This window comes from Microchirus variegatus, assembly GCF_963457635.1.
Source record: "Microchirus variegatus genome assembly, chromosome: 6".
Lineage (NCBI taxonomy): Eukaryota > Metazoa > Chordata > Actinopteri > Pleuronectiformes > Soleidae > Microchirus > Microchirus variegatus.
The window spans coordinates 8093101-8117630 of record NC_139807.1 but is presented as its reverse complement, the minus strand read 5'-3'; the positions used below and the strand labels follow the sequence as shown (position 1 = coordinate 8117630).

Genomic DNA, 24530 nt, shown 5'->3' with positions numbered 1-24530 from the left:
ATTAGCTATTAGGTCTTATGACTGACTGGAATGATTTTGCCAACTGTGTGTGTGTGTGTGCGTAGCCGCTTGCACTGGGTTAGGGTTACCCCTATAAACCTGCACATTTAGTACAATCTCCATTTAATTAAATCAGAGTGAGTTAGCCCTTTGTGATACAGGATTGTTCTGCAGCACTGGACGATGTTTTATCTTGGATGTACAAGCATGTGCACTGTCACTGTGTCAGAGACCTAGAATCTTACGCTAATGTAACACTCACTGGAAAATGACAGAGGACGTTTGATTACTTAATGCAATATACATTTTGCAAAATATTAGCTACAAGCTACGCAAAGTGATTAATATAGATTGTCTCTTGTGCTAGGTTTATTTGGCCAAGGATGTATCATATGGATAGAAAGCCTTTGGACACTTTACTTAAAGCTGTAGTGCATAATGCCTTGTTTTGGTTACAGAAGTTACAGACTGGAGCTTTAAATCCCACCCTCCCACTGCAACACTCTCATACCGCAACTTCTTGGAGACTCGGTCAAACAATAAGAGTTGCATATTTATTCAGATGCTTTTGTTTTCCAATAAAACCCATGTGAGAATGGAAATAATGGCATGTTATTTTTCAGTGTCTACAGGCTACTCACAGTTTTTGCCTCAGTTAGGGTTAACCCAAAGCAGATGGACATTAACACCTCATACTTCAGTATGTGTTTATCTTTTTTGCAATATTTAATAGCGTTATATTGTTTTGAGATTAGCCTTGGAAAACATAATATCTTGACACTTGGCTTGGCTTTTCCACTACTGATCAATATTGAGACTGTTGTGCTGAATACGACAGAATTTGCAAACTGGAACGCTGTGACTTTGTTTGGAGGAGCTGTCCTTGTCCTGTATGGTGTAATAAAAACTACCTGGCAGCATTGACCTGATGATTTACCAGAAAAGTGCGCTGTATTCATTCAACAGGCCTGTGTTAAAACACAGACTCTTCCAGCAAGTTTGGTTACAGATGCCCAGTAGTTTTTCTCTCACTTGGTTCTCTTGTTACTTGGACATCCAGTGGTAGTCACATTGCCATGCAAAATGTTCTCTGAGCAATTCACATGATGATTAAAAGAGAATCTGGCTGGTGGATGTGGTCGGTCAGGTCATTTGGTGTAGGAGGTGTGGAGAGAAAAGGACTTAGTGCCCAGATGTTTTGCATGGTTCAGAACCACTTGAGGCGTGCACCATATGACAAATTCATTCAAGTGCTGAAAACACGGGCAAGTTTACAGAGGATCTGGAATTACACACAGGGACTTGACGGTGTAATCAGAGGATGTCAAACAAGCTTAGGAGTGGAAGTAATGTGATATCTTTCAATTGGTCGATTGTTTCCTTCATAGCCGCGCCAAAGCACGACGGAAGCTCAGGGACATATTTAGTAATAGGAAATACCGAAATATACTGTACATAACTGTATTATAGTTAGGTTCACATTTGTTCTTCAATAAATAATGGTAAAAGGAGAGTTTTAATCCTGGAGGGTTTGGCCGGCTGATAGACATCTCTTTCAGCCGCCGTTTTTTGACTTGTCGTAGCAGGAAAAGCACAGGTGTAACTAATAACATTAATCACAGCTCGTCTCCATTTAGGCGTGCCCGTGTGTTGTGCCAGGAGGCCAGAATGTCAGAAGTGTATTTGAAATGGCACAGATGCACATGCAAAGCAGCTTTTATTTGTGTCATTAGTCAGACCACTGGGGCTGTGGTTAGCAGTCGTGCCTCACAGCAAGAAGGTTCTCTTTTAGAAACCCGGGTCTGGCTGTGGCCGTTCTGTGCAGAGTTTTGCATGTTTGTTCCCATGTTTGCTTTGGTTTCCTCTGGGTACTCTGGTTTCCTCCCACAGTCCAGAGACACGCAGGACTGGGGGTGAGGGTGAGGGGTAATTTTAGGTTAACAAGAGACTTTAAATTAAGCGTAGGTGTTAATGAGACTATAAATGGTTGTTCGTATCTGTATGTTAGCCCATAGGCTGGTTATCAAAGACAGTGCAGAAAACAAATTCCCATTTTTAACCCCCGAGATTTGCACTTTCACCAGCGTCATATTTTTGAAACTGAATATTCTCAGACATCACCTGCAACGTGGCTCTTATCAGAGCTAGCTGTCAATCACATGGTGTATACTCGTTATCCTTTAATTTCCTTTAAATGGGAATATAATTTACAAAACTGACATTATTATGTTTTTGAAGGAGACGTGCTAAAAGAGCAATTGAGACCATTCATTTCTGAGGAAAATGTTCACCGATCTTTACAATCACAGGCTCATTTTCCCATAGACTTTCATTCAAACAAAGGTTTTCTTTTTTAGCAACTAGCAGTGTTGCCCCCTAGTGGCTAACTGTTAATGCCTTCTGATTTTTTTAAACTGAAGACAAATAGGTTAGATTAAAGCGGACCTACACCGGAAGTTCCAATTAACGCTGTTTTTTAGTGTGTATCTGCATCCTTACCTTGTTTAAGAAGGCTTGAAGGTTCTAAACAAACAGTTCAGCCACTGCTGAGAACGCTGTGTTTTATTGTAATCTCGGGCTCAGCGAGATCTGGTTACGTAAACACCGGTTCTCCTGAACAGCAGATCGTCCTGCGACACTAGTCCGGGCACATCCGGTTGCGTACATTGAACCGCAGAAGAAGAATAACGTCCGTTGTGGAGGTGTTTCACGAGCTACAGTGTCTTCTGACTCTGGGTCTGACTCCGGGTCAAAGTCATAAAAGGGACATGTGGCGGGGAGTCGTGAAGAAGCTATTTTTAAACACTGTTAAAACAATGTTTTGATAATGAGTAGCAATGCATCCACCGTTCCAGAGGGGGGAGCTGCGCTTCTGAGAGCGGGTGTGCTGATATGTCACTTCCGGGTACTGGCCAATCACAAGACTCTGTCTTCTGGGTGAGAGAGTTGAGTCTCAAATCTCGCGGCTGGGAAACACCGTCAGAAAAGAGGATTTCTATCGGCTTGTTTACAGCAACTAGGAGGTGTTTGACCATAAAAACAACTTAATGTATGTACGTAGACCTCCATAACTAACATATATGTGCAACAGGACCACTCTATGTGACCTTTAATAATGTTAGAGCATGGAGACAAAGTGGAAATAATGGAAATCCCTTGACATCCCACTGACATTGAATCAAATTCGGATCTTAGATATTCTCTAGCTTGCTTGGAAGTTAAAACATAAGAAGGATATGCAACTTCAGCATTTTGTTTGTTCCGTATCAAACATGACTTTAGGGGAGAAATGCTCTACCCCAGGGTTGCTTTTCCTTCTTTTTCCTTGTGTGTATGTGTCAGCATGTGAGTGTGAGATGAGTTGCAGGTGTGCATGCTTGATTGAATCACATGTGTGTGAGTGGATCCTGGGAGCTGATTGGTCCTACACAGGAGGTTCCAGTATAAGAGGCCTGGTCATTGCAGCTGCAGCGGACTTCCCTTGAATCATTTGCAGCCAGACTGCCAGCAGACTTTGTGTGCTTGTTCTTAGTCAACCTTTAAAATGTTTTTTTAATACGTGTTGCTTGTGGTTTCTTGGGAGTTGGGAAAAGGGAGTCTCCACATTCTTGTTGTGATCAGGTTTTCTCCTGGGCCTCATTGTCAAGACACATTTTATTCTTAAAATATCCACATCCAAAATTGTACTTGCAGAAAACAACAGCACTTCAGTTACTGATACTGAAGCAGAAGAAAAATGTCATGGCGGCACCATTGACAGTGATTGACTTTCAATGCATGGTGTAATCGGATGCAATGACTGATAAATAACACGTCAGCCCTTTACTTAATACCTCTTGAGAAATGGACCGACCAGAATTCTAAGCATTTTGCTGTCACAAGTCATATTCCTGTCTTTTTTTCTTCAACTCCTGCTCCTACTTCAGAAGATTGAGTGATAACAGCTCGAAGGACACCTTATGCATAGATAATGCTGTGAGAAAGAGAGACTGTGTGAGAGAAGGATGACGGGTTACCAGTCAGTTGGTGGAAGAAGGTGTTAAACCCATCGTCTTCTTTTGCCTTTTTTCCTCCACATTTTACATTTGCTCAGCAGCCTCTAATTAGGCCTTTCACAGACGACAGCCTTGTAATGGCCCGGAACCAAGCCAACTAATGAGACGCCTTTGACAAGGTGGATCTCACATGCACAACCATGTTTGTCTTTCATTTTTCTGCCACGACAGGCGAGTTTGTTCAACACTTTGTTTCCCCTTCTCACCTGTTGACAGGATTTAGCTGAGATTCTAAGTGGGTCAGTGAGTTGGCTTGTTTTTTGATGTCGTTTGCAGCATTGGAAGCTCGTGGTGATGGATTTCACAGGCACATTGCTGACACGTTTGCATGCATGCTGTGGATGTTTTTCACCACAGTATTGCTGCCAGTATTTCTGCGAGACACTGTTGCGTGCACTGCTGTTATTTCCAGATATAGAGAAGAACAGGGCCACAGAAATCTGACAAGTTGTCGTTGTTATTCTTGTCTCATGCCATTACATCTTTAAAGAGACGTGGGGAAGCATTTGAATCATAATGATGACATTCTCAGGCGTCAGGTAATTGGTGCAGGAGACGATTACATTATTCTTTATATTACATAAGAACAAGGCTTGTTCACATTCACTTCCAAATATGGCCATTCGATTGGTTGGTGTGAGGTTGTAGATTAGGAAAATATGACGTTATCAATCTCCCCGTCATGGCTCAGACTAAAATAACATGTGAAAGGAAGTGACAAGCAAAAGGGGCTCATTTAGTCTGTGTTCTACTGTGCTGTGGACCTTCCTCGGGCTGCACCTTTAATTCACTGATTGCAAAAAGCCCAAATAGTTATTCGATGAGATGATGCAACCAAAGAGCCACAGGGGGGTGCTACAAGTGGTTGCAAAAAGAACTCTGTTTGAATGGAAGTCTATGGGAAATTAGTCTACTTCTCACTTGATTTATAACATCAGTAAACACTTTACTGAAGAGTTAATGAACTCAATGGCTAGTTTTTAGAAGTTCCTCAAAAGAACATGGTGGCAGTTTTGTAAACTCTATTTACCCATTTATTGAAAAATGGACAATAAATCACACTATATGGACACCTTGTGAATGACAGCTTGTATCGGCCAATAGGAGCCTGGTTGCCGGTGACTAATATACAGTCTAAGTTTGGTTGTTCTTAAAATCCATTAACTAAAGCGTCCTTCCAACATCAGCTACATCTGTAACTGGAGTGCTTTGAAGTTATTATGGCTTTTCAACAACTCCAAAACTGCCACACAGACACTTACGTATTCTGTATTTTCACATGTTATGTATTTTACACATGTATTAAAAAGAAAGGGGGGAAAAAAATAACCCGACTGCCTGTTTTGGTTTAACAGGCAGCTGGTCTACACGTGTACAGTATATTTACTGACCATTAAGAGAGAGAATGTAGGCTTTGCCCCAGTGACTTCATGCAGCTCCCCAGACAACTTGTCCTCACAGTGATATTTCACAAACCCTCCAGCTCCCAAACCAAGTATAAGGGATTAAACCAACACTGGCTGTTGGTTGGCTGGATGCACCCTGAGCTAAAGCAAGGCACAGTTTGTTTGTGTTGGGATGTTTTTGTGACAATGAAAAAACATCAACATATTATTGCCTTTTTGTAATGTATTATGGTTTGTTCATTTTATACATACAGAGCAATATCATCATTGATTTTGAGTCATGTTGTTGTTGTGTGTCACTTGTCATCACCTCACAAGGGAAATGTCTGGCTTTTTAGTGGCTAATTGACTGGTGTGGCACATTCTGTTGAATCAGTTAGAGCTTATTTTGAGGGGAATGTGTTTTGATGCAAAACTAATTGGTTATAAACAACTTGATAATGCTGGGTGGGACCAGGTACGGTGCTGATAATGATTCATTTAGATGCTAGTTAAAAATAGACATGAATTAGTTATCCTGATAATTCAATCATTGATTGATTAATGGTAAGTAACACCAACTGTTTATATCCACACATACATGATAAGTACATGTTGCTCTTAATAGCTGAAATAGTGAGTGTTAGATTCAGGAACAATTTATAGAGGAAATCTACTTTCTATTCATGGCAGAAAGCATCTGCTTTCTAGCCATTTGTCTTGGCATGTAATTACATAGCTATTGTTTCTGAACTTCAGCTTCATGGTACTTCATTGTTTCTGAAGATGAAATAAGGCTTTTAGTGTCTGGCCGTGTACTTAATTTTCTTGTTAATGTTTCCGTGATAAAGGTTGGACTTAAGTGTGGGGTTATATTTGGACGCAAATGGACTCAGATGATTGAAAAGCGTGGGCAGTTAGGGAGGAGTTTCCGTCAGGGAATTTAGTCAAATGGTGGACGGTCAGAGGCTTAATGACCTGTGACAACAATTAAAAAGGACAAGTGGGTGCTCTAAGCTTTATACCTCCCTTTATGTGTCATTGCTATAAACAGCACTCAAACAAACACATAAAAAGGGCACCCACTTAGGGAGGTTACATCACCGAAGTGTTCAGAGGTGTACGTTTGATTTGATGCACAGGGAGCTAAAGAAGCAACGGTTACTAGACGTGTATGAACTCAATAAAGCTTCCCCGAAAGCAACAGGAGACGTATTATAAGCTGCAATTACAGAAAACCAACAGAGCAAGTGATAAAATAACATGCCGCTGAGTTTTCTGAATGCTAATAAGCCATAATTGCATTATTCTTGCAATTACATCAGCTGAATTTTTAATTTAATGACTCGGTTTGTTTATATGGAACTAGTCTGTTACATATAAGACACAGTTTAGTTTGCTTTCATACGTATCATAAAACTGAAAAAAAAAAAAAAAACAAGGCAAATACCGGATCATAGGTCCAGCCGTGGTGACGTACGAATTCCACAGCTGCATCTGGTGTCACTTTAACATCAATCACCAGATGATGTTAACACGTAATGTCACATTAAAATTGCATTATCGCAGCTGACATTTTGTTTCACTTGGCCGGTTTCATATCGAAATGGGAGATGGTGCGTTCACACCAAGCGAGAGGCAAATTCTCTTGGCGCGTTGGTCACAGAAGTTAGACCACAGGGTCAGTTGTGTTATTCGTGTGAGCAAAACCTACAAATATGAGTATTCACCCATTCTCTTCTGCAAAAGAGAGTCCTGTCAGTCCAGTACTGAGTATCTTTGCATTGACCTTGTAATGTGGTTGTTTAATGGTTAATAAAACATACACTACTTCATAATTCCAAGCTGTGATTGGTCAGACACTCCACAAATTATTTGAAAACAATATTAATGACACCTTTATGACCTCTTATTGTTCACATTTGTCAATGGGACGGATGTGGCAGTTGTTCAAAAGATTTTGTCTTACAGAGTATTGGTTGTTGTACGTTTGATTTCCAAGACTGCGAACACTACAGCCCTTTGTGTTTTCTGAAACAGTGCTGCCATAATGATCGAAATACAAATCCTTTTGGAAACCCTTCGATGAATGGATCCATAGAGAGCTCATCTTTGAGCAACATTGCAATTATACAATTATCATATTCCCCTCTTAGGGGAATTAACCTGCAGACACAAAGTCACTGCCCTGGCCCTCCGACGTTTCCCCCCTCAGAAACATCAATTTTCCCATTTTCTAATCCTCAAATTGCTACTCATGTCAACGCTGTGATCCAGGTACAAACCCGCTCAGTTAAGGGAACGCAGCCCTGTGGCAAAATGCAATGTAGGGGATAGATATGTAGGGTATATGCACAGATATTGTTACCTGTGACTTTGAAGACATCCACTTGATTTAGCTTTGATAGTAGTTAGCAGAAGACAGGCTTGGTGGTAGTTGGTGAGCTTTTTTTTCTGTGGGGCGTCAGGTTGAATCCTTTGAGAGTCTCAGCACAGACCAACAACTGCTGGAGCAGTGATTTTGACCTAAGCAAGAAAGTGCGCACGGCTGCTGGTAGGTAGTAACAGGCCTGTCTGTGTGGGACGTCACAGGAAAAAGAGACAGGAAAAAGAGCAGTTGTGCTTAGCAAACACTCCTTCAGTAAATAGAGGTTTGAAAGGAAGATACTGTCTTTACCCTGGGTTCTGAACTGCACCTACTTCTTCTAAAGACAGCTGGGTGAAGTCAAATATACCGTGTTCATGAAGACTTGTTGGGGTATAGCAGAAAAATCCTCCACATGAAGGTCGCAGCGGAAGTTGGAGCCAATCCCAGCTGAAATAGGGTGAAAGGAAGGTAAACCTTGGACAGATCACCACTTCCAGGACAACCCTGATAAATAAATACCTCTATTACTTTTTGTAAACTGGGAGTAGGCAACATATTTTTGACATTACTGATCAAGTTATCTGAGCAAGAACTAGGCGTCTAAAAATTCTCTGAGGCTTTGTTTCCGGGCATAGGGAAATGGTCTTCTGTCATGCATGAATCACATGCATCTGTGAGTGTGCACTGCTCTGTTGGGAGGAGACTCAAGAATCAACCTTGTCTCTTCTTTTGCAACTCATTGCATTTTGCCAATGCTATTGACCATATGTGTTAGGACTGGCCACCTTCTACGGTATACGGCCGCCTTACCCCGGTGGACATTGTTGGGACAACTCCTATGGCTGTTATTTTTAAGAATAAATTGTTTTGGATTTGGATTTATTTTGTATTTCCTTACACTTTCACATGAGTTAGATATAGAATGAGTTTGTTGCTTGATTCAAAACATGGATCTAACCTGTGAAAACAAATTATTCCAGACAGCCTCTGTGTTTAGGTGGACACTTGGATTTCCATGATTTTGAGATAAGTTAGATCCTACATCCTGTCCTAGGACAAAGGCAAAATGATGTGTGAAGACAAATTCCCTGGATGTCTAAATTTGGCTGCTGTCCAAGTTGCAACCTATGAGCTATAAAAAGCCTTGTATCCATTTAGAAATCATTAGTAGAAAACATTATTGACCTCTTCCAAGATGTCCATTGCTTGATTTGAGTGCTTCTGTCTTGCAGCTAGAGAATTACATGGTTGGTCGTGATCAGCTATCAATTCTCTCTCTCAGCAACGATTACAAGGGATCTCTGATCACGTGTAATCGCAGTGTACGGATCTTTAAAGGGAAACCCGGTGACCTATCTGGCTCGCCACAGATCAAACTGTAATTTTCTCCAAACATCCAGCTGTCCGGCCCACAGATGTGACTACAAAGCAGCCCGGAGCTGTAGCTGCCATCCACAGCTGTGGAAAGAAGTTTAAATAAGACGTGGGTTCATCTGTCAACGCCTGGTTTCCAGCCAGAAGGGGAGGTTCATCCTGTCGCCCAATGTTTGTGGGAAATGTTTCACAACCTTTTTTACTTCCTCTTTTCTTGTGCTGGACTATCTGTCCATCCACTTTACAAGAATGAACTTTGATAGTGATTCCGGGACGAATCGCGGACAAGGAAATTGAGGTTGATTTAGGGCACTCGCCATTCATAAATGTACATCTAATTTGAAGAGATTGACTGATGGTTGTACACAGTTATAACTTGTTCTGTGGATGAACAGTTAAATAAAAGTAAAATAGATTTGTTCATGCAAGGTTCTTGGAACTGATAACTGATCTGGTGTCAATAACTCGGTTGTTAAAGTGAGATATTGTTGTCCCAAATGTCATTTTGTCAGGAATGGACAGTGGTAATAAGATGTGCAGTCGCCCTCTTTTTTTCCCTCACCGCCCACCACCGCGTGTTCATTTTGTGGTACCAGACTGACTAACCTAAACCTGGCTTATAAAAGAGATTTACACTACATTTCACTTGCATGTAATGCTAGTGCAGTTTATGTCATGAATGCATAAAACTGAGACTGCGTGGGTTTGTATTCCGCTTTATGACAGATTTTGGTGCTGATATCATGTCTAAATCCGGGGCTTAGGGGCTCAGACATAGAATTCCAGAGGGTCAACACGAATGGACGGCTCTAGTGAAAAGACTGACACTCAATCTTTCTTTTTCTGGATGCCGAACACAAGTGTGGGCACTAATTAGAGGCTCTAAGAAATCATTCAGGGGCGGGGAGCTATTGTAACTTGAGGAGAGGCTGTTGTGAGGTGATGAGTTTCACTCTGGATGGAGCCTAACCCTGAGGGGTTGAAAGATTTTGTTGAGCTTTGGTGTCTTTGCTTTTTTCCACAACGTGACATTTGCTTGTACATCATTGTGGATGTTCTGTCATTAACAACCTGCAACTGTGGTTTTACAAAACCGTATTATGTATTGGCTATTTTCACATTACTTATATTTACATTTAAATTGAATTTGTTTCGATTTCCATGCTAGTAAATGCATCTTCCCTCTTGCACATTGCTCCCTGGACCTTAACCCTGGATTTGTTTTGAGTACTTTGGACTTTCATTATGTTTTGTTTTTGTCAGTTTGTTTCAGAGCTTGCATCTCGCTTCTGTGTCACTTCCTGCTGTTTCTTGTTTGTTGATTACATTCACTTGTGCTGTATTAGTTACACCTGTTCACTTTATATTCTGACAGAATGTCTTTGTTTGTTCCTCAGGTTTTCTCATGTTTTTTTTGCCTTGTTCTTTTGCTCTTTGTTTTGGATTATTTTTTTGCGTATGACTGCCTTTTGTTTTCTGAACGTTTTTCCTTTCTTCACTTAGGTCCAAATTACAATGTTTGTAATCCTACTACAATCCTGCATCTCATTCATGTGACCAATCTAAATTACCATTTTGAAGCCTCAAGATTGGTGTTTTGCAAAAGGAAGTTCATAACAATACAACAGTTATGTCACCTGCAACCAGGGGTCAAATGGACAATAGCAGCTGTCAATCACACTGGTGCCCAATCACATGTGCCTTACTTTATTGTCTATTGTCCTCTAAACAGGAAATCATGTACTATTGAAGAAGCAATCTAGACCATTTACTCAGCAGGCCAATGATGACTGACTTTATGAATCAAGTGAAAATTAAGCTAGTTTTCCCATAGACTTGAAGTTATTTTTGCAGTCGCCCCCTGGTGGTTATTGAATATGTTCTTACTTCCAGATTGACTACACCAAGGAAGACTGTTGACATTTCCTAGAGCCTATTGCCTAACCCTAACCCTAACCCAATTTTGAGGACTCAACCAATAAAACCCTTACTATCCCAGGTTTCTATCATATGGAGCTACAGACACACTGGTCCACACAACCTGCAGATAAGAGTGTGAACATCTGTACAATAATTTCACATTTGCCAAATGGCCAGTTTTAGCAGAATCCCACTGTGAACCTTTTGTGGGAAAGCACACACACACACGCACACACCTACACACACTAGTGGTATCAGGTTGGGACATCGGATATGATCTGCAGATGTTTAGTTTTGCCACTGCAGCAGGTGTCAACAGATGTCGCGCTGACTTACATGACCAGGTTGACCTCAACAGCAGAAAGAGTGTCCTTCAGTCACATGATCTCCACATGCAGTTTCCCCTCTCCTGAAGCGATACGACCAGGTTGTTCTTACTCACCCCTCTCCTGGGGGGGGGGGTCACTCACTGTGGCCTCCCCGGAAGATGGAGCTGCATGAAAATGAAGCATTTCATTGCGTGGGATCAATACACTCTCACGTTATTATGTTGTGACACTCAAAAAAAAAGCCACGGTGTTCAGCGCTTTTAGCGGCGAGACTGATTACATTCCTTGCGTCCTTTGACCTCTACATTTAAAAGGCTTTCACGGGTTATAACTGTCCACGTGTTGATAACAGGGGAGTTTAGGTGTTAAAGGTCTGTGAAGGGGGTCGTACGCATAGCTGTTCTCCTCGGTGTAAAAGCATTACGATGAAACAAAAGGTGACACTACAGTGTCAGTACACTAAGTACTTTTGAGCCCCCTAGAGGACTTGGGCTCAACTGCATATGCCCTTGTTTTATGCCTAGCTTTGTTACTGGTGACTGTCAGTTTGCGATTACAGCTCGATATAAATATAAATAATTAATAATATTAATATATATATTTAAACATACTGCACATTGCTGTGCAATGCTCCACAGTATATATGTTGCACTGCTGTTTTTAACATAGTATAGTGAATGACGACATGAATGTGTGAGTGAATGAGAGGATGCGAATGTATTTTTTTTTTTTAAATCTATGTATTTATTATGCTTCTTTAACGAGTCCAGTACGTGAATTGCTTTGAATTCCGTTGTATTGTGCAATGACAAATAAATCTAATCCTAATCCTAAAAAAAGTCCTTACTCTGAGCTACAGCTCTACAGATGTGTCCTTCAACCGTTAGAGCTACTGCTGCCCCCAAAAGAAGAAAAACCTGTCTGTAATGATACTAAAAAATGACAATGTGCTCTTGTAATATTCGGTGTACACTGTATAGTTCTTCCAGCATACACGTAAACCCATAATACATAATAGGTAACGTCAAATAATGCCCTTGCCTATCAATATTATTAATTATACATCACCATCTCTTTCATTTGTATGTAGGCTGGGACTTGAAATAAGTATAAAATACTTGAAATAAGTAAGTGCATAAGTAAAAGCGCTGTTGGGCCTCTGCAGCACGTCACACTGTATTGACAGTCGTTTAGGGATCAATATTATCTGTGACATTTCTGCCATAAACCGGTGCCTAATCTAATCTCTGGGCCTGTCGTGTGTGGAGATAAGCAAAGGCTTTGCAGCTTTACTCGCGCTGTCACTCAACTCACAGTGGAACTTGAAATATCAGGGAATAACATAGACGAGTGCGAGTGTGAATACTTTTCCCGTACAATGCAAAGATGTTATTAAAGGCAGCTGGATCACACAAAGTATACTGGCACCTGAGTAAATGATCCTTCAAAGAGCTTAAACACTCCACAGTAATTGATATTCTCAATTTATAGCCTATACTTTATGTACTTCACTATAAATTCAGCTGTCATTAAGTTGGTGTAATTCATATACAGTATATAATCAAATGCCCGCTATCATGTCTTACCTTTATTCAACCGCGTCTGCTGGGACTTTGGGTGTCAAGCCCCGTAAATCTTTCCTCCTCAGTCCGACATACAGGAGCATAATGTCTGGCAGATTAAATTGCAACAGAAAGATCCCACGCAGCCAAATTATGTTTTAATGGTATGAAAGATTCCCATGGTGTGCTTTAGCCCTCTTTTTTACCCGACGGACTGTAAACCCCAAAGTAATAAATATCCTAAGCAGGGTTTTGGAATTTACTGCACCTGTAGTAACCACTGCATTTTCTTAATAAGACACAGATGTTGCAGTGATTGCATTGAACCTAAAACTTGTGCACTGAAAAAAAAAAAGGGAGTTCTTTGTTAGGTACAGTTTCATCACCAAAAACTGCTTTGTCTTTGTTACTGTGGGATTTGTATTCATTTCGATCGGCAGATAACGGGACTGAAATTAAAAAAAATTTGGATTGAGTGTCAATGTGACCCGGTTGTGGATTAAACCCGCAGGAAATAGCTGTCGTGAGCGGCTAAACATGTGCGGTGAACTTCTTGGCACATGATGTGTGAGAATAACCATTTCTGAGCAAATATAACTACTTTGTTGTTGTTTTATCTATTTTGTCTAGAGAACTAATTGAACATTACTATAATTGCCGTGGCCTAAACATGCTTCTCTCTCTCTCTCATCTGAAGACAAAGCCAAAGTGAGGTCTCCTCTATCACGCAGCGTGGCCACCGGTCAAACTCAGAGGAGCGAGACACATGTAGTGAGTTACTGGAGTGATATCATGCTAGGAAAGATGAATTTGGTGAGCCTAACGAAAGCCAGAGTGAATAGTTTTCATTCTTCCCTTTTTTGCTTTTATATGAGAAACATGCAGCTTGTCTGGACGACAGGGCCATGTCTCATTAGTTAATCTTTGCTTGAAGGCATATCGCATTCATCATGCACCTTAATGTATGTGAGTGTGTGTGTGTGTGTGTGCATTCCATCAATGTTAATATTTATATTACACTGATATAATTGTTGTTAGTATTATCACGAGCAGTAGCAGTAGCTTTAATACGGCCATTTAGTGCTTGCGTATACTGATGTAATGGCGTGCACGTGTGCAAGGTTCCCTATACCTACACGCGGAGTTTAGCTCTGGCAGGGGAAAGGTTAATATTTAACAGCATGAATGGTTCGGCAGCTAATGTGTGAACAAAGCACAATGGCTGCACTGTATAGGCTCCTATTTATTCAGAGTCACTTCCTCCCTTAATAGTCGGCTCTATTCCTCACAGAGGGGGAAAAAAAAGTAGGTCAAGGAAAAGTCATGTTTGAGGTAATTCACTCCAGGGGAACTGCCTCTCTGATCATTAGATGACACTGGTTAACCCCGGCAGTGAGGTCATACTCGAGTCAAAGTTACACCCACAAACTGACTGGCGGGGTGTCTGGGCTTTTTTTTTGGGGGGATTTTTTGGACGGTAAACCCAGAGGAAGTTAATGGGAACGGTGCGAGGAGAAAAGACAAAGTGTTGTGTTTTAACCTGGTGGATTCTTCTTTAATCAAATATTGCTTTTGGCTGATCTGCTTTGATGCAAGTGAACACAAGATCCCGCTGAAGAATCACCTGGATAAGTCATTCTTGGGCTCGATGCGCTGCTGAATAAGACCTGAATAAAACAGGAATGCAAACACAATGTCCCCCGCACCTAGTGAAGTTACTTGTGTTATGTATTTAAGGATTTAGCAGGATATTTGCAGACTTTTTATTTTGGGATTAAGTATGATTTTGCCCATGCATACTTCTACCTGACCTTTTCATCAGGTCTTTTCATTCAGGCATCTTTTTTCTACTTTCCCTCCTTTATCTGCAACATCGCATATTCCGGTTACATCCTACGTGTTTAATTACAGTCATAACAAAGGGGAACTTTAGTCAATATTTATCAGATTTTCCCAAGGAATTATGTGCAGACTGTGCCCTGAAAAGCAGACATCGATTAGCCCACAGTCACACATACAATACAGTAGAATATTGAGTCACATATTGAAGATTCACATTCCCCCCCCCCCCCCCCCCACATAATTAAATAAGTGTTTTATAATCCTGTACGTTTGAGCACACACTAATGGGGATGTAATTAAAAACATGTCATTGTGATGGAAGGCCAAGCTCTAATAGCTTGAAAGCTATCGGCTTGTTTCCTCCTGAGCCAGCAAATGGGTGTAAAGACAGTCAATCAAACCGAGTGCGTTGCAGTTCTTTGCACCTCAGATTAAAAGAGCAATCAGCTGTTTTCCTTTATAATACTTACAATAACATCAAATACATGTTGACTCCAGAAGGAAGAAAGACAAGTTAGAAAGATTTATTTGAATAGTATTATGCTGTAATAAAAGTTGTAATACTGACTATAAAATATCACTAGAAGGTGTTTCTTTTTTTATGTTTTTAATACAATGTTTGATATATAATTTTTCGTCCACAAGGAATGCAGGTATGATTTTGCAAACCACGGTGGTTTGCCAGGGTCTGATATAGTTCTTCCCTGGGGTCAATCTCCTCACAGTTATGAAAGAGCCTCTTCATTGAGAAGTCATGCCTGGGCCTTGTTTTGCTTTGCATCTGGCACACTGTCATTCAGGCTGTTCCCACCTGGCTCAGCACCAAACTGAAATGAAAACTTCAAAGTGAATCTGCAAACTGAAGTCTTAATCTAGGAGGGAAGAGAAAAAAAAAAAAAGTGTCAGTGATGTTGTATCTACTCAATCTGTTGACAGGCAGCATCAGTCAGGACACCACCGCAGACAGTCCACATGACATCAAGTAACATGTCGACAAAAATGCAAGGAGGTTTTTTTTTTTTGTTTTTTTTACTGGAGAAGATGTTGGTCACATTCCGGGTAACATCAAAAGTATTGCTGTAATTATTGCACTCTGAGTATATGACATACCTTTAAAATGTTTTTATATGAATTTATCTCATAGTTCATAATTTGCCGAAACCCTTTTCCAAACAGTGATTGTCTTGTAAGAAGGTTGTAATCACTGCCAGGCACAAAAGGCTTTTCCAGGTTTTGGACTGTGGATTTGGCTCTGGATAGAAAAATATTCAACATGCAGAGAGGGGAGGGCATCATGTGTTTAAATATACTTTAAATGTAAAAGTATGGCTGCTGTGACAGCTCTTGGAATGCAGTTTCCCTTCCTTCAACAAAACCACATTTTGTCCTGACCGTACCTTTCTGGAAATGTTAACAATACAGTAAATATTTACAGTAAATACAAGACAAACTCCATATCCAGTAAATGGAAAAGATTTATCCTAGTCTACACATAAGCATGTTTTATTGTATAAGCACTTTAGAATGCAAAAGCATCTGGTTTCTATAGCTTTAGAAAAAAGCCTTTTAAATGCAAACAACTGCCATCTTTCAATGGCCATTCATTCATTCATTAATTTATTCATTTTCTACTGCTTTATCCTGCACATGAGGGTCACAGGGGGCGCTGGTGCCAATCCTAGCCTTTCCTGCCTGTTTGTATTTACCTTTTATTTCACCTGAAGTTAGCTTGCAGTACATACACTATACCGCAGAAGTCTTTCAGAGTCATTGAACCCAGTTTTTTTTGTCTTCTTTCACCTGAAATCAACGACACATTGTCTCACCGTTGTTGTTCCACGTGTGACATGCAAAGTTAGGGATGAAGTGTCACTTTTCTCATTTCTCACTGTGTATTTAGTGACAAACAGACCGGTCTGAAGCCTTATTTTGGACAGATGTTGTTGTCTTTGGACGTTTCTTAAGAGAATCATGCTATCCCACAGCGAGAGAGTGAGTGAGCGAATGGCACAAACCTAACCCGAGCGTGTGTTTGTGTTTCTGTTGCAAGCAAATCACCTCAGAATGAATCACGCCGCCTGGATGTGAATCATCCTCGAAATCGAATTAACGGCAAACTAACTCAAACTGTGCTGTGAATAAAAATAAGTCAATATAAGTTGCTCTGGGGAAATGGTTACGTGTTTGTTTAGACTTCCACTAGCACACTTCTCCTGGGTATATTATACCCGTGCTGCTGGCTCCAAAGACAGTGAAAACATGTTTTATACTCGGGGATCATCAGTGGTATGGAAATAAATAAAACTCAAAGAAAATTGAGAGCAGACTGAGGACTTAGTATTAATTCTAGTGTAAACTGTGAGGGGAAAAAACATGCAGCGGTAACAATTTTTATTATGGGAAACTGTATGGGAGTGTTGACATGAGCTAGATGTGTAATTTCAACGTATAATTGTGCATTGTCATCACATTGTTGGCCTCTATCATGGGTCCTTTGCACAGCAGATTTTTTTTTGACAGGTCATAGTCTGAAAATCAGTGGTGTAAATAATCACATTAATGAGGGTTGAGTTCTGTTTTGGCTGGCGCGGCGTTACGCGATTTCAATGAAGCGAGCCGAGGCTTCATTAAAAGGAGCAATAACACCTGCGGTTTCCCCTGTTCAAACACGTCAAAGGGGGCTGCTGCGCACAGGGAGCCCCAATCGTTTCATTCAAAACCACGATATGAGAAGATCAACCTTATATCAATTTGAGGTTTGCTACATAGTTTACCGACAGGGTAAGTCTACGATCGGTTCCAAGCATTTCACCCCCCCGAGCTGAAAGCTGTCTTAAAGGGAAAGCGGTTTTTGGAATGTGCTTGCTAACTCTTGTCCTCCCTCTCTATCTCTCTGCGCAAGGCTCATCCGATTCTCGCAACTGAAAACATGAACGTTTTTTTGGGGGGGGGGGGGGGGGCACAGGTGCGAGCTCCCATCTCTTGTATTGAGAGGAGCGAAACCGCGCATGAAAACTTAATAACGAGAGTCGGCGGCCAAAGAAAGCACCCCCACTGACAAGCCGCCACTGATGGAGAGTCATTCAACAGGCTGCTGTCTGTTTCCGAGGACTTCCAGCTACTGTACATATGTGAATTCATATTTACCCAGCGAACCCGATCGTGTCCGTTCCTCGCACGTCAGTTTCCATCTCACGCGGTTTATAATCACGGAAAAGGGGAGTTAAAAAGTTTGAGAAAGTATGATGCATGTGCCACCAAAAAAGGTTTTAAACTATTTTACAGGAAGAAAAACAATAGCTACAATATAAACAATGGGGGTTTTTAGAGGTAGAGAATGTCTACAGGGGGTAATGTGATGTTATGACATGTGTTTGGAATATAAAATAATATAACAGGACACAGGATTTAAACTGGACAAAATCAATTATTTATTTAATGTCGTCTTTAAACGCTGCATGTGCATTCCAAATGAAAAACGGAAAACCACAGACATTGTATTGTGTCGTTACATCTTGAAGCTATTTCCTCACTTACAGACGTTTTTCTCGTACTTTTCTCTTAATTTTCCCACACTTTTATAACCACTGGGAAAAAAAGCAGCTGGTCTCAGCATGTGAATGGACAAGTTTCACACTGATCAATATGGTTAGCAGGTTCCTCCAGGATAAACTATAATAATAAGTTATAGGATACTGTCATCAGCGAGTATAATGAGCTATATTGTGGATGCGAAATATTTAATTATTTAAAAAACTGTATCGATATCATTGATATTGGTTTTAGTACATGGAAATGGTCGAGCTGGTAAACATTAACTTCATTATTGTAGTGAATATAATCATCCGACTTGTGGGTGGTGTCATTGTAGTGATGAAGAGGCTCAGGTGGAAGAATAGCCTAACATTTATTCTCCTAAAGACAACAGGGCATGATGGGAGCCCTGAGGGACCGACTGACAAGCTTCATCACTGTGATTAAAACCCTGCAGTCACCGGTCCCAAAGGTTCTTAATGGCATTATGAGAGACCCGTGGTGAAACCTGAAACCCCTCAGGCCCATGTTACAGTACCTTGACACGAACCATTTAGTAGATGTGGTAACAACTCAAGCTAATAAATTACATTTTAAATAAAGGCCATTAACTGAATTTTCCGAAAATTTGGTAAGAGAAAATCCACATTTTGGTGCGTTCCCACTACTGTGAAGTGAACATTGGGAGTTACTTTACCGAGTTAAACAGTGGATGCCGCAAACATCTGTGTCCACCACAAAAAGTAATAAAAGGTGCCAGTAGCTACTGTTTCTTTGTATTATTGCAGATATTTCATAAGCAAGAAATTATTAGCTTTGGGTTGTGTTTTCCTTCAAATAAATGTTAATCTTGTGAGATGGGGTAGTGTACTGAGCTCCCTTTCACGGAGGTTACTTGATTTATCTGCTGTTGTTTGCCTCTGTTCTCAGGGGTGCAAGATTCCGATCAGGAGAAGATCATAACAGTGTCCGGAGAGGGGATGGTTCAGAGCCCAGACTTCCCACGTCGGTATCCCAGGAACATTGAGCTGGCCTGGAGACTCGTGGCACCCAGCAACATGAGGATCCAGCTGACCTTTGATGAGAGGTTTGGACTGGAGGACCCTGAAGACGGCGTATGCAAGTAAGGACATGTGTAAATACTACAGTGAGTGTAGATCTAAATGAAGGAACACATTTGGTTTACAATGGGACATTGTTTAGTTTGGAGAGAAGACAAAACAGCTGCTTGATGACAGATCATATAGGTCAGGGGTGTCAAACTCATTTTCACTGAGGGCCACATCAGCATAATTGTTACCCTCAAAGGGCCAGATGTAACTGTCATACACAATAAATGTAACTAAATATAATGTAAAAAAAAAAAAAAAGGTAACTACTCCGTAACATATTGCTAAATAACTTTCTGTATTGATGACTTATTCAAGTTACAAATATGATGCATTATAGATGTAACCTGGTCCGCGATGGTGATGCCGTCACCTGTGCCATGCATTGTGGGAAATGTAGTTTATGGTCAACGCACGCCTTAAAGCTGCATAGACCTATTTTAACACAGATTTTTAAGACCAATTCATCACTCGCGGGCCACATAAAATGACGTGGCGGGCCACGTCTGGCCCCCGGGCCTTGAGTTTGACACGTGATATAGGTAGTTATATTCCATTTTATTATAATATGCAACATTGTTGATATGGCACTATATTTTTGCAAGACGTGCTCTCCTCAAAGTCAGAAGTAGTTTCCTCTAGACGACATCTAGGCCAGCAGAAGTGGTCTTCCTCAGTTAACACGCCAGATACATGTCGATCCGTGGTAAAGACGTGTCCCGCCTGTGTTGTAGCTCACCTTTAAGGATTTAGATTCACAGTGTGACCACTTGCGAAATGAACTCTAGTGTGCCGGGGCAGCTCGTGAATATTAAAAAAAAAACCCAGCGATAGTGAGAATGATTTGCTTCTCCCGAGACACAGTGATGACATACAGTTACAGGGCCAGCATATTTTTTACTATAGATGTGGTCGATATTTTTTGCTGCTCGTGTGATTGTTCTTAAAAAAGATTTGCTGCATTCTCTGACTGGCAGCACATAAACACAAGCACACACACACGCTTATATGCATACACTAGACGTTCCCTGTATTTCACTGAGGAGCTCACTTTCAATTACTGCCTGGGGTCGCCTCTGTTTCCATTCAATATAAATGGGAATTCCAAGCCCCCAGCGATCGATTTTTCCCTCAATGCTTTATGCTCGGTGCTCTTCTGTCAGTATATCACAACTGACTGTTTTGCACAGAGGAAGACCGTGATCTGGGGGAGGGTGACCTCTCATGTTATTCCTGGAGAGCCCCCTAATGGACGGCAGGGTAAATAACAGCAGCAGTTTCTACAGAGCTGGCAAGGTTTATGATGGACATTATATCTTTGGGGGGAAAGAAAAGACATTTGAGCACAGGAAAAGAAATATGAGCCCATGAAGCAGTGTTCCTCTGTTCCACTGTTCCTGAGCATTTAATTACACTGATCAGTGATCAAAGAGATTCCATCTCTGATTCTGTTCTGATAAAGATTACAGCTGACTCAGTCAGCTTTGTAATGTGCCACAGTATCCATTCCACGTTTTTTACTCCATGCAAATATCTTTATTGGTGGTTGGCAGTGTGTAAATAGTATGTTAGGAGTGAAGTAGTGTGTGAGTGCAGGTAATTCGAAACCCTGGAGCTGCAGCTCAGAGGTGGGCCCGGGGTTCCTCTTGATGAATGAAGTCACTTTTGCTGTCAAAACCCCCCGAGAGGGAAAGTTCCACAGAGGGGCAGGGTGCAGACTGACGACCTTTGTGCCGTTCCTGCCTTCACAAGACCGCACTAGTCGGCATCCTCGGGGAGAGAGGGGCAAGAGATAATAACAACATCCTTTTCCAGGGTCATGCGAGTCATCACCATGTCCACCAGCCCCAGCTCTCACATATTTCACTCATGCTCACATGCGAGAGCTGTGCTTTTTTTTTTTTTCAAGCAAGACAGTGAAAATGATATTTTTTCTTATCTTCATCACCACAATTGTAATGTCTATATCTCGACAACACAACACATCCTCTTTCTGTTTCAAAGTACATGCTTAAGAGTCATTTTACAGGGTCTCTGCAGGTTTCAACAAGTCAAATTTAAGACTTTTTAAGACTTTTTTTAATGAATACAATTTAAGACCCATTTCAAATACATACTGGCAAAAAAGTAGACATGAAGGAAAATTGGAACCACAAATTGTTGAACTTGCAATTCGGCTTAGCTGTGGGCTTTCGTTTTCAAGTTTCATTCAAGTTTTCTTTGCTGCTATGCTAAGCTGTAACACACCGTGGCGCGCGCGCAGAGCACACTAGCTATTGGTGCTCGATAAATTCTCACCGGGCAGCACAGGTGGCCTACTTTAGTTCCGTGTTGTAACGTAAAGTATCGTTAATAGCTTGTTAAGACCTTTCAAAATTGTATTTAAGACCTTTTATGAGATTTTTGGAGAATTTAAGACATTTTAAGGCCTTAAATTCGAATTACTGCATTTAAGACTTTTTAAGACACCGCGGATACCCTGTTTTAGTTGAGTTCAGAGAAGTATTTTTTTTATGATTTTCAAAGGCAGAAGCTCCACAGCAGCTCTGCAGCAGACACAATCCCTGCAGAACAGCATCGATGCCATCACAAACCGCACATGCATCCCGTGTGGACCTGGCTTCACATGGCAATCGGCTTTTAGCCTCTTCTGCACGTCCTCTTCATATTGCATGTCTGTTTAAATGTTTAATCGCTCATTTCCCTATCACGTCTGGGCTGTTACAGCAGACACGATGCCATTGAAACACTCCTCTCAAACCCTGTGACAGTGTGGCAGTGGCTGGTGATAAAACACAACAACAGTGGGAGAAGTGTTTCAGGAAGCAAGCCCACAGCGAGGAGTCTCTGCTAAGATGAGAGGCGGGGCCTTGTAGTCGAAATGCTCATCTTTTATTCTGTTTGTCTGTGGCATGATGAAAAGCATTCTTACCAAATCCACTGGAGGAGAGGAATATTGGAGAGGGATTGGTCGTGCTGCTGTTGGCATGGCAGCAGAGAGTCGTGCTCGACGGCTTAAAGATAGGGCTGTTCTCAGCCAGGCTTTCATGCTCTCTGTCTGAGAGAAGGGAGGACTTAGAAAACAGTGTTTGTGTTGCTAATCTGCACCATCTCCATTCCTGATATTGTATCTATTAATAATGTACAAGTAGAAACCTACACAGGGAACTTTGTGAATATTAAATGAAATGTCCTCGCAGTGTGCAGGAAGACGATGCCTTATATAAGATTGCTGTATACGGCGATTGTGTTTACCCACTGTACGTACAGCAGTATGTGTGTCAGTGCAGTTGTCAATCTGAGAAACCACTGATTGTGAACACATGGCGGTGTGTAATGATCAGGGCGCCCTGCATTATTGATGAGCCATCTGTCAAAGCCGTGGAGCTGTGTGTGAAGGCTGATTTTAAGAGAAAGGAAAGTTGATGTTTTTTTTTTCTCTCTTCATTGACCTCCATCTAAGAGCCCGAAAGAAGCTTAACTGATATTTTTATATCTTCCAAAACCAGCCAAGAATGGATTCATGAACAGTCTAATCTTACATTGGCTCACCGAAAAACGTCAATATGGTTTTGCAAAAATAGCAGTTTCAGTTTTACTTTTGCCCCCAATAGGTTTGTTTGTGCAGATTACAAACTTCCTGTATAACCTTCCAAATCAAAGGCAGCAAAGTCAGTAAATCTATCGACCACACCGCCGCCGCCGCCGCCGCCGCCACCACCCCTCCCATTCAGTTTATTTAACATCAGAGAAAATCCATTTTTAGTCTTGCGCATGTCCCTCCATGTTGTTTTATTGAAACCAGCTTGAACTGAATCTGTCAAGCTCGTGCAAAATGTAAACAATGTCCTTGAAATCCAAATATCCAAATTGGCAGCACTGAATGAGAGGTTAGCGTGCCTGTTGACGCAAATGGCAACGTGATTAATCCCAGACTGTGAAGAGTCGGCGAAACAAGGCTGTATTGAATGCCACACAGCCGCTGCTTACACACACAGGTATAAATAATAAAGGCTGAACTCCTGAACTGCATGTCTTAAGTGCTGAGGTGGGTCAATGTTAGCCTTGGCACACCAAAGAAGTCTGGAGTGCGGCCATGTGCTTCTGCACCTCATAATGTTTACTGGTGTTCTGGGTTGGCAGAGCAGCCAATGGAGAGAGACTGTCATGTGCAGTAATTACAGGTTTATAAAGTTTGTCTCAACAACATGCAAAAAGAAAAAAATGGTGCATTTCTTCTTCTTTTTTTTCTCTCCCAAATTAGATTTGTAATCATTCTGTCGCGTGTAAAAATCAATTCAAAATTAGATTAGAGCAAAACAAAGAATTCATTTAAAAATAAATGTCTCCCTTTTCTTTTTTTCCAGATACAATGTTTGTTTTTCAGCCACTGATAGCTTTTATCGATCGGTATGTTGATATCCAGAAACTCTTTTGCAGACCAATTACATGGATTATTTGTGTGGTCACTAAGGGAAGGCCCGCTGAGAATGAAGAGTGGCTGAAACGATGCTGAAAACTCAATATCGCTGAAGTTTGACGAATAAAAGTTAAACTGTTTGCAATTGTTTAAATTGTCCTGAAAACTACCACCGTGCATCAATTCATATTTCATTTTTATTTGTATTATTGTTTTAGCCCGCATTGATTCACGGTTGGCAAAAGGTCGTGCGGCACACAGTGGTCATGTAACTTTAATGATTTACACAGAGGTTTCCCACACACACACACACACACACACACACACACACACACACACAGTAGTACCGCAATCTCGGGGTTTAATTAATTAAGACTGTATTTCACTGACAACATGCAGTGTCAGTGTAACAGGCCTGTCAGAAGACTGTGGCAGCGGACATTAACCACGAGAACAGCTGCATATGCTGTCCTGTCAACCGAGCCGAGATTTGTCTTCAGTGCGCTGGCGCTCTTCAGTTCTTTGTGATTTTATTTAATTCAGGCAATAAATAAGACGGGGGACAAACCTCATCTGTCGCCACGGAGAAACGCTAACCTGCTGACATTACAAAGACATTTAATTATATTTGT

At 41.1% G+C, this 24530-nt stretch overlaps 1 protein-coding gene across 1 annotated transcript in view; it reads left to right on the top strand.

The window, feature by feature from the left end:
• The window catches only part of pdgfc (platelet derived growth factor c), a gene marked incomplete at its 5' end in the record, with an annotated part of 47847 nt that overhangs the window by 11064 nt on the left and 12253 nt on the right, over nt 1-24530 (top strand). The window contains one exon of the mRNA XM_083890954.1: nt 19300-19492. Within this exon, the coding sequence (XP_083747080.1) occupies nt 19300-19492 (193 nt within the window). The remainder of the gene's footprint in view (nt 1-19299; nt 19493-24530) is intronic.